Source organism: Emiliania huxleyi (assembly GCF_000372725.1).
Source record: "Emiliania huxleyi CCMP1516 unplaced genomic scaffold EMIHUscaffold_98, whole genome shotgun sequence".
Taxonomy (NCBI): domain Eukaryota; phylum Haptophyta; order Isochrysidales; family Noelaerhabdaceae; genus Emiliania; species Emiliania huxleyi.
The window spans coordinates 185213-195081 of NW_005194754.1; the positions used below are offsets into that span (position 1 = coordinate 185213).

Genomic DNA, 9869 nt, shown 5'->3' on the forward strand with positions numbered 1-9869 from the left:
AAGGCCGCAATTTCGAGCCTATGGTTGTCGGCCGCCGTGCACAGGTTCCCCCGCGCGATATGTTAGCACGTCGTACATCGTGCGCCGGGCGTGTGCGCCAGCTACACATCATACCGTGTTTGTCATCTGCGGCATGTCTCCTCACCAAGCCACTCTTCACTTCGACACGAGATTATGAGACCCAACCAGCAACCAAGATGGGACGGATCGCGGGGTGCAAAGGGGTACATCGTTCCTGACGCGTCGTGGTGTGGTGTGCTCGTGGTGTGTGTGTGGTGTATTCATGTAATTAACTGACGTGGGTATAGGTGTGGGTCGGGGAAGGAGGATGTGTTGTAAAGGGGAGTTGAGTTGGGGTTGTGTTTTTGTGATTTGTGTCGTGATGGGGTGTGGGTGCGAGGAATGATGGGATGGGGATGATGAATGAAGGGGTCGTGTGATGAGTGAGGAGATGGTGTCGTCGTGTGGTGGTGATGGTGTGTGGAAGTGTGATGTGAAGGTGGGAGGGTGTGTGATGGAGGATGGTGTGATGGGGTGATCTGGTGTGATGTGGTGAGGAGGATGCATGGTGGTGGTGAGGAAGGCGTATAGGAGGTGTGGTTGACCTGGTGGATCTTGGTGGATGGTGGATGGTGGATGGTGAGGAGGTGTGAGGAGGAGGAGGAGGAGTTATACGGGAGGCGGTGTCATGGCGTGTGTAAGCGTGAGTGACTGAGGAAGCACGTGCGATGGAGAATGCTTCGGGGTGAGGAGGTATGGTGAGGAGGTGTGAATGTGGTGGTGAGGAGATGTAGATGTGGATGTAGGAGGTGTTTCAATGTTTTCTCTCGCCGTTACAGGTTTTGAAGTAACTCGGGGCAAGAATGGTTTATTTTTTTCCTCGAGCGCCGGATAACCCATTCTCTGGCGAGTATAGAGACCACGCCTGCTATTCACAGCACAAGCCCTCGCCGGGGGCTCGAGCATGCGCAGCGAAAAGCAGGCGTGCGGCAAGCGGAGCTCCCCACCGGCGCCGCCGGCGCGCTCGCTTCGGCGGATGAAGGTGGTGGGATGGGTGGAGGTGGGATGGGTGGGGTGGGGTGGGTGAGGAGGGAAGTGGTGGGATGGGTGGAGGTGGGATAATGGGATGAGTGAGGTGGTGGGATGAAGAGGTATGGGATGGGTGAGGGGGTGGGATGGGTGGTGGGATGGGTGAGGTAGGGATGTATGTGAGAGGTAGAATGTGGTTTAAATAATAGTGTGTGTTGTTTGGTTTGGTGTGATATTGGGATGGTATGGTGAATGATTAGAATGTGTGCGTTCATCATGATACGTTTAAAGCATAGGATCCGACGCGTGGTGTTCGTGGGGGCCCCGTGGCGACAGCCGGGCAGGCCTCTCGCGACGGCCGATGGCGACTGGCCGGCGCTGTCGGCGGGCGAGTTTGCGGCGCACGCGCTGCGCGTAGGCGGCGCGTGGGCGGGTGGCCCGCCCGGCCGTCGGTGAGCACCGGACGCGAGGGTCGGTCGGTCGGCTCCTGACTCGCTGCATGCATATAGTAGCGATGAGCTCACTAGCTAGAGCTCACACTAGAGGCTGTCATCGCATTCGCCCTGGGACCCAGCGCTGACTTCTGACTGTCGTTGCGGTCTATCCCTTTCTCCGACTGTCTGAGCTTGTGCGTCTTGGGTCCTGGGTTTTGTTTTGACCGCGCAAGACATAAAAGGGTGGCTAAGGGCTCTGCTCGCAAGGCGCCCGCGTCGCAGACGCGGTACCATTGACAAATCTGCAATATACCCCCACACGAACAAATAGCAAAATCCGAATACCGTGCACGAACTGCGTGATGTGGGCCGTGGACGGGGGCAAGCGCCAAGCCTTCAGCTGGTGCCAAGATATGTTTTACGGGAGCACTGCAGCAACCGCAGCCGGGGGCTATTGCAACACATATGGAGAGCCTCCTGCGTGACCTCGGGGACGCGCGCGACGCTGTAACAACCTGCCTTTTGACGATGCGCTGCGCGACAAGATAGCTACCGAACTGGATCGCTGCTCCGCCTCTCGAGCGCATGTTGGTGACGAAGCCGCCGGTCAAGCGGTGGGCGGAATTGGTCAGCCGGCAGAAGGATCCGTCCATCAAGACGCGTCGTCAGGCTGCGCTCACCGCCATGCTGCGCGTCGTCGACCGCCTCCCCGCTCGGGGGCCAAGCCAAGGTGCTGCGTACTCGAGTAGCCTTACTGTAGGAACCTTTCATGCTCCAAGGTGACGCAGCCAGCCCCATCCGCCCCCCTTGCACAGACTCTTCCCGCTTGACTGAAACCAGAGGGGTGAGGAACCACCCCGACCCAGTTAATGGCGCGTCGGGGCCAGCGCCTCAAATGCGCCCCAACCCTCCACTGCTGCCGCCTCATCCTGCGCTGCCACCGGTGCGCGCCGGCTCGAGGCTTTCCGGGCACACGAGGACACAAGGCGGCAACGTCTGCCCACTGTCCGCGCAGGTGTGCGGCGCTCGTCGAGATTGACGGCAGGGCGTTGCCGTTGGGGCGGCGATGTTGGAGGGTGCGCGTGCGGGTGAGGCGTCCGCGGGTGACGCGTCCGGCCGCTAGTGTGCGCACCCTCGAGCCGTCACGACCCCGACCGTCAGCTTCTCTGCGTGAATGTGTATGGCTAGCGTGCTTCCACTGCGCGCCCGCGCCTGCGGCGCCGCCGCGGCTCCCCACCCTTTTGCGCAGCAACACCTTAAACTTTTCAGGCCCTCCAAATTCGGGTCGGAGCGTAGCGGAGTGGGCCCCGAGTTTGAAAAGGGCGCCGGACGCTTGCGTCCTAGCCTCCAACAACGCCTCCCCGGCGCAGAGGGGCCCCCGGAGGGATGCTCAACCGCTCCACGCCACGCTGCTTGCGGCGGTCCTCTTCCCAGCTCCGCTGAGGGCCCACACGTTATTCAGGCCAGCGCACAGCGCCATAGGAGGTATTTTCTTCTCAATAACAAGGCTGTGAACGAAGTTGTGCGTTTACGTGAACGAAGTTGAGCACGCCGGGCGGGAAGACGCTCACACATATACATCGCAGTACAGCCTTTGTGCTTTTCCTGGAGCAAGATGATCCCACTCTTCGCGGCCGTCGCCGCCCTCGCGCTACTGCCTGCGCACCCCACTCCGGGCCAGCGCGGTGCGCCGCTGCACATAGGCCGCGCCGTCTCTCCGCTCGCGGCGCTCAACCGGAAGCAGCGGAGGCATCACCTGCAGCCTTCCGGCACGCCGTACCCGACCGCGCACCCAGCCACCAACCTGGAGCCGACGGAGTGCGCCGGCGTCACGGAGGAGCACGCCTTCGAGCAGTACTTCTTCGACGAGGCGACGCGAGCGGCGCTGCTCGACCTCCTCCTCGCGCGCCACTCCCGCCCGCTGCTGCTGTGCGCGCCTTCGCTCGCCGTGGAGGCGGAGGCGCGCGGCGCGCCGTACCTGCTGCTGGACCGGGACGAGCGCTTCGGCTTCCTACGCGGCTTCCGGCCGTTCGACCTCGAGCGGCCAGAGCCGGAGACCGCGGCCGACTTCGCCTTCGACTGCGTGCTGTGCGACCCGCCGTTCAGCAACTTCGAGCTCGCGCGGCTGCGGGAGGTGCTCAATACGCTCGGCGCGGCCGCGGCGCCACTGTACCTGTGCTACAACGCGCGGCGCGAGGGCGCGCTCGTGGACGCGTTCGCCGGCTCGGGGCGCGAGCTTGTGCGCATGGCGGGCGGGCCGCTGGGCTACACGTCGGTCAAGGCGAGCACGCAGCAGCACATCTTCCTCTACGGGCCGCCGTGGCCGAGCGTGGGCGTGCCTTCGTGATTGAACAGTCTCTCGCACGTTGGTGGCGGTTGCACTCCAGCAGTCATCAACCTCACATCCATGGGCCCAAACCATACAAGTTCACCATATTACGTTAAAAACCCCATCAATCACAACCGCCGACATCCACAAAAACACACCACTCCGGCGCCCTTGCCTCCACCGCCCTCGCCTCCACCGCCCTCACCCCCACCGCCCTCGGCCTCATATTAAACAATGTGATCGGTGAGGAGGTGGTGTGGGGGGGTGGTGATGGTGATGGAAAGGTGTGATAGGTGTGTGATGGATGGTGTGAGATGGGAGGATGAAGTGAGGGTGTGTGGTAGTGATTGGAGTGATCTGACTGTGTCGTCATATACAGACGACTGTAGGGTGCACGTAATAACTCGTACACAAGTTTGGGGTGAAGGTGTCATACGACACCGGGCTGTGACTTAGCACATGAAGAGGGTGACTACCCCAGCTCGCGCACCGCGCTTGCTCAAGCAGTCAGGGAACTATTTACGTGCCACTATTGCTGAGGTGGGGCAGTCTGGCTGGAGGTGATTCTCCGGGTCAATTCTGGAGCACTTGGAGTTCTGGAGGTCATTCTCCGCTATCTCCTGCGACATGGTGATATATGGTGTTATGTGGTGTGGAGGATGTATGCAGTATGGTGATGGTGAGGAGGTGTATTGGAGGAGAGAGGGGTGATGGTGATGAGGTGTGTGGAGGAGGAGGAGGAGTCAATGGAGGAGGTGTGATGGTGGTGTGAGTGTGAGTGATCGAGGAGGTGTGATGGAGGGGGTGAGGAGGTATGGTGAGAGAAGGAGGTATGAAGGTGGTGGTGAGGAGATGTGGATGTGGATGTGGGATGTGGGATGTGATGGTGAGGAGGTGCGAAAGGAGGTGTGATGGTGAGTGAGGAGGCCGCGGGGACTGCGAGGAAGCTGCCGCGACGGTGACGGCGAGGAGGCGGAGGCGGGACGGCGACGACGGCGACGGCGAGGTGATCCCGTCAACCTGTGACTCGAGTGCTGGCCGGAGCTAAGAAACCAGACAGAGGCGCAGTCAATCATTCGCAGTTTATGGAATGGAAGATACAAGGTCAAGGAGACGGAGGAGCAAGCAACGAGCGCCCTGGCGCGAGCGAGCCAAACAAAGACAGTCGTTCGGGGCCGTCAGAAAACACGCCCGCGAGCGAGTTCTTTACCATGTTGCAACCCTTGTTCCGCACTGTGCTGTGAACAGAGCACCAACCAACAGCTCTCAGAGGACCCCCCGGTGCTGGGGTGCTGCCAGCAATTCACCTACCGGCGAGCGGAGCGAGAGAGCCAAAGAGCTGGGGCCAAATTGGCGCTGTGTGAGCGTCGTTTGAACCGATGTTTCGGCGGGCACTTCTCACCTACGTCCTTGTGGCGGGCCGCCAGGCCCGGAAGCAGATGAGAGGATCAGACACGGCGCGCTATCTGGGCTCGGAGGTCGGCAAAAAGGTTATTGCGCAACCGACACCACAGGATCGTCGATCGAGGACGAGGTAGGTGCACGCTGCTGAAGCAATGCACCTACATAGAACATAGTGCGGGACCTGGTGCAGCAACCAACAACCTGGATGGGGACGGGGTGCTGCTCAACCGGGTCAAGGTAGCAGCCCACACCCGGCGTCGCTTTTTGAGCGACGCTTTGGTACGCCTGCGCAGGGGCCGCAGGGCGGTCAGTTGTGGGGCGAGGCGGTGCCGGCCGCGGGCCGGGTGCAAGGCGCCGGCCTCGGCGCCGCCTCGGCGCGCCGCACGGGCGCGGCGAGCCTCTGAGCGGGAGCCGAAGGTTTGCTGCGGTAGGTAGGTGGGAGGGAGGGAGGGTGGTGGGGTGGTTTGACTTTGCCGCATATGCCGTCCCTAGCTGTGAACAGCAAAGGTAGGTAGGTAGGTAGAAAGGTGAAGAACAGCCAGGCTCGGACTGGACACCAACGCGGTATGGGTGGACGCTGGACAGATGATGACGACACGCACGAGCGACACACAGACACAAACAGGCTCACAAGACACACAGCCAGCTGGCTGCCACACACCCTGAGTCGGCGTACACATAGCAAACCGGGACAGTATTCTCTTCCGCCATGGCGCCTAGAAGTCCGCCCCTGCCCCTCCACCCGCCCCTCCACCCGCCCCTCCAGCCCCCTCCCCGCTCGCCGCCCTGCGGGTTGACCCGCTACGACACCACCGGCGCCGCCTGGACCTACGACTTTGCGCCGCTCGCCGCTGCGCCGCTCACAGCTGACGGCGAGCGCTTCAGCTTCCGGCTCGCGCTCTGCGGCGTCGCGGAGGCAGCTTGCCGGCCAGCCGCGTGCGTCAACGCCAGCGTGTGCGAGCCGTACGACGAAAACCTCGCCCAGCACGGCGCGGCGGTCGCCTTTGTGCGAGGTGCGGTCGCACCGGGGCCGGCAGGCAGGGGCGGCTGCTTTGAGGAGGGGCCGCAGCGCAGCGCGGCCGCCTGCACGGCACCGTGCAGCGTCCTCGCGCCAGCCACGCTGCCAGCGAAGAAAGGCGGCGAACTGCAGCCGCACTCCTCCCGCTGGGAGCTCTCGTCAACCGAGCGTCAACCGCACGTCAGCCCGCTGCTGCGGTTCTCGCCGCAGGCGCGGCGCCGGCTCCACACACCGCCCGCCAGCCCGCTCACACGTCCGCCCACTCCGTGCTGCCGCCCGCTCACTTCTCCGCCCTCCCCCCCCACCGCTGCAGCAGCCGGGCTGGTTCCGCCTCCCGGGCCCACGCCGCAAGCCCAGCTCGGAGCCGCCTCCCCGCATCAACTGCACAGAGGGCGGCCGCAGCACACGCCGCCTGACCGTCCTCGTCGAGTGCGACGCCGAGGCGGCCAGCGGCGCCGGCGCCGTCCTCCTCCCCCCCGCGGACGAGTCCGCCTGCGAGGTGCACCTGACGGTGGGTGCTGCACCGCCGACTCCAGCCCGCGCCCTGTAGCCCGCCCCGCTCAGCCCAAGGGCGTAGACGCCCTTACCCAGCCCCGGCACTGCGCCCCGTCCCCGTCCCTCAGGTGCGGACACGCCTCGCCTGCTTCTCGTTCCGTTGGCGCGCGGGCGACTGGGGCGCGTGCGACCCGGCCGCAGGCGTCGAGCGGCGCCAGGTGGGACACGTCGAGGCGTCCTCTGTCCACCAAGTCAATAGTTCATCGTCATTCATCAATAACTAATAGGTGGCATGCGTCGAGGCGTCGGGCCGCTCAAACGCGTCGGACAGCGCGCTCTGCGCCTCCGCCCCCCGCCCCGCCACCACCCAGTCGTGCGTCTTGCCCGCCCGCTTCTCCCCGCCGCCGCCGCCCTCGCTCCACGCCGCCCTCGGCGGGGGCGCTCTCCTCGCGCTGCTGCTCGCGCTCGGCCTCGCGACCGCCGCAGCGAGTGCGGGGGCGCGCGGAGGCCGCCGGCGAGCGAGCACCAACCGGCGGTCTGCCGACCACACGGGACTCTCCTCTAGGCGCGCTCGATTGTCGCGAGACAGCGGGCCGTCCTGCAGCGCCAGCGGCTGCTGGCGATGACGCAGTCCTACCAGGCGCTCTCCGCTGTCCCGAGCCGAGGGCCGCGCGACGGCAGCGACGCCTCGCCGGCGGCCGGCGACGCCGCGGCGCGCTTCGACACGTCGGCCGGCGGCGTCAGCAGGGAAGGCCTCGTGGCGGCGGCGCAGCCTAGCCTCGCCCAGCCGCCTGCGCCCGACTCGGCAGATCCGGGCGGTGTGCTCTCGTGAGGGGGAGGGGGTACAACTTGGGGTACACATGTACACTCCGTGCTCACTGCGAATCTCAGAAGCCTCTTGCGTGCGTATAGTGTAGAACAGAGGGCAGGTTAGAGAGAGAGAACCGTTGTCCTCGGTAAGACTTGTGGGCAGGCGACCGTGTGTCAATCTCAAGCGTCAAGGAGATGCGCCCTCAGCCCTCTCTCGCGTCTCAGCACTCAGTCTCACACGGCAAACTCCAAATAAAGAGGAGTCGGGCTGTGAGAAAGAAAAAGACAGGTCTTTCGTTCCGCGTCTGACTCTGAGCCGAGCGTGCGACGTTGATTTTCCCAGACGAGATGCCAGATCCCACCGGGCACACCGGATACGGTGGGGGGTGCACCCCAGGTAGCAGATTGAGACGCGCGCGGCGCGTCACCGAGCCGCGTGCGCCCCGCACCCCACGACCTCAGCTCACACACAACATAGAACACACCGCACACATCGACACATGACTCATGAGCTGAGAGGGTCTCACGTCTATGACATACACGTCAAACGCCGTACGATCTGACAGAGTCGCTGGAAGCGTCAAGCCTCCACGCGGCTCCAGCCGTGGCCCACTGCGCGCCGCTCCGGCGAGGGCAGCCACGATCCCCTCCGCGAGCGGTGCTCGTGCGGGGGGAGCCGGCTCGGCTGGCGGGGCTTCTGCCGGTCCGCGGTCCGGCTGTGGCGGCTGCGCACGAGGCCGCGCAAAGCCTCCGCGAGGCGCGCCTAGTCGCACAGCCACGAGCTCAGCGGCGCGTGAGCGGCTGTGCGGCGCTCTCCTCTCGCGCACGCAGGCGCCTCGCGGTGCTTGGGCACTCTCCGGCGCAGGGCCTCTGGCAGCAGGTCGTGGCGGGTCACAACGCCGACCGGCTGGTTGCGCGTGTCGATGATCCACAGCCGCGCGAGGCCAAGCGAGCGGAAGAGGTGGTGCAACCGCGGCAGCGGGGTGGTGTGCAGCACGGCCACGGGAGAGAGCTCCATCACCGGTCGCAAGTCGATCAGCTGCTCCTCGTCCTGCGGCGGCAGCGGCGGCGCCTCGCGGCGCGCGCCCCTCGCGCGGATCAGGTCGACCTGCCGGCGGGGAGGCCTCAGGCGGGGGTGAGGGAGAGAGCTCTCCCCAGGGGCCTAGGGCGGGCGGGTTTCGGCACCAGGGTGAGGGGAGTCGTGGCCGGCACAACGCCGCCAGCGCCGTGTCGCTCGTCCCTCCTGTCCAGGCGCATCGCCTCGGCGCTCCCGAGCTCCACGCTCGCCTCCCCAACCTCGGACGCGGCGTACTCCTGCTGCCGCGCGCAGCGGTGCAGCGACGGCGAGGAGGGCGGCGACGGCGGCAGCGAAGAAGGCGGCGGCGACGGCGCAACTGACGACGGCTGGGTCGGCGACGGCACCAGCGGCGACGCCGTCCGGCTGGTGCCCGCGAGGCCCGGGGCCAGGAAGGGGTCCCCCTCCGCCGCCGGTAGCCCCGCGCCAGCCGGCTCGCCCTCGCGCGGCGAGGGCTGCAGCGCGCGCGAGGGGGCCGCGCTCGCCAGCGCCGCCGTCTGCTCCCGCAGAGCCTGCGCCGCTCGAACCGCTTGCGGGAGCGGCTCCCCCGCCGGCGGGGGAGCCGCCCCGCCCGCCGTCCACGGGTGCTCCTCGGGTGCTCCTCGGGCGCTCCACGGGTGCTCCTGGGCGTACCGGATGCTCCTCGGGCCGCGAGAGCTCACCGGCGAGGAGGAGCGCGACGTGGCGGCGCTCGCCGACGGCGGCGGCGGCTTCGAGCCGGGCGACGGGTTGCGGCGCAGCACGAAGGCGCGGCGGGCGAGGAGGGCCTCGAGCTGGTAGCGGAGGACGCAGCCGGAGAGGTAGCGCCGCCCGTTGCCGCCGTGCGTCACCACGGCGTAGGCGGAGTGCTTTGTGGTCCGCAGCACGCGCGAGATCGCCCCCGCGTGCTCCACCTCGCTCAGGCAGACCGGCTCGGGCGCCATGACGTCCTCGGCGCACGCGCAGAGGGCGCCCCGAGGCGGCTTTGGCGGCAGGTAGGGCCAGCGGGCGAGGTCGATGGCCGCGTCGTAGAGCGAGTCGTTGAAGAGGTCCGCGGTGAGCTTGGCCGCGAGGATGGCGGCGGTGAGGGGCAGCAGCGAGGCCGCGTCGTTGGACACCTCGCACACGATGACGGTGAGGGAGATGGTCATGCGCGTCACGCCGGCGAGCATGGCGGCCGCGCCGACGAGCGCGTAGAAGCCGGCGTCGGCGGCCGAGGGGTCGGCCTCGTTGACGAGCTCGCCGAGGAGGCGCCCTGCGGCGACGGGGGGGGGGGCGAGGGGGGCTTCTCCCTTC

General features: G+C 66.1%; 3 protein-coding genes across 3 annotated transcripts in view; 2 read left to right on the forward strand and 1 right to left on the reverse strand.

Annotated features, from left to right (window-relative positions):
• Nucleotides 1-3078: 3078 nt before the first annotated feature.
• Nucleotides 3079-3810, forward strand: EMIHUDRAFT_221672 (hypothetical protein; the record flags this gene model as incomplete). The annotated part of the gene is made up of 1 exon (XM_005756261.1): nucleotides 3079-3810. The coding sequence occupies one exon, from the start codon at nucleotides 3079-3081 to the stop codon at nucleotides 3808-3810; it is 732 nt and encodes a 243-aa protein (XP_005756318.1).
• Nucleotides 3811-5905: 2095 nt separating this feature from the next.
• Nucleotides 5906-7674, forward strand: EMIHUDRAFT_466315 (hypothetical protein; the record flags this gene model as incomplete). The annotated part of the gene is made up of 4 exons (XM_005756262.1): nucleotides 5906-6394; nucleotides 6528-6713; nucleotides 6838-6927; nucleotides 7275-7674. The coding sequence occupies 4 exons, from the start codon at nucleotides 5906-5908 to the stop codon at nucleotides 7539-7541; spliced, it is 1032 nt and encodes a 343-aa protein (XP_005756319.1). The 3' UTR covers nucleotides 7542-7674.
• Nucleotides 7675-8282: 608 nt separating this feature from the next.
• EMIHUDRAFT_466316 (hypothetical protein) overlaps nucleotides 8283-9869 on the reverse strand; it is a gene marked incomplete at its 3' end in the record, with an annotated part of 5271 nt that continues 3684 nt past the window's right edge. Inside the window, exons 8-9 of the mRNA XM_005756263.1 lie at nucleotides 8705-9828; nucleotides 8283-8627 (exon numbers count right to left, since the gene is read on the reverse strand). Of these exons, the coding sequence (XP_005756320.1) occupies nucleotides 8283-8627; nucleotides 8705-9828 (1469 nt within the window). The remainder of the gene's footprint in view (nucleotides 8628-8704; nucleotides 9829-9869) is intronic.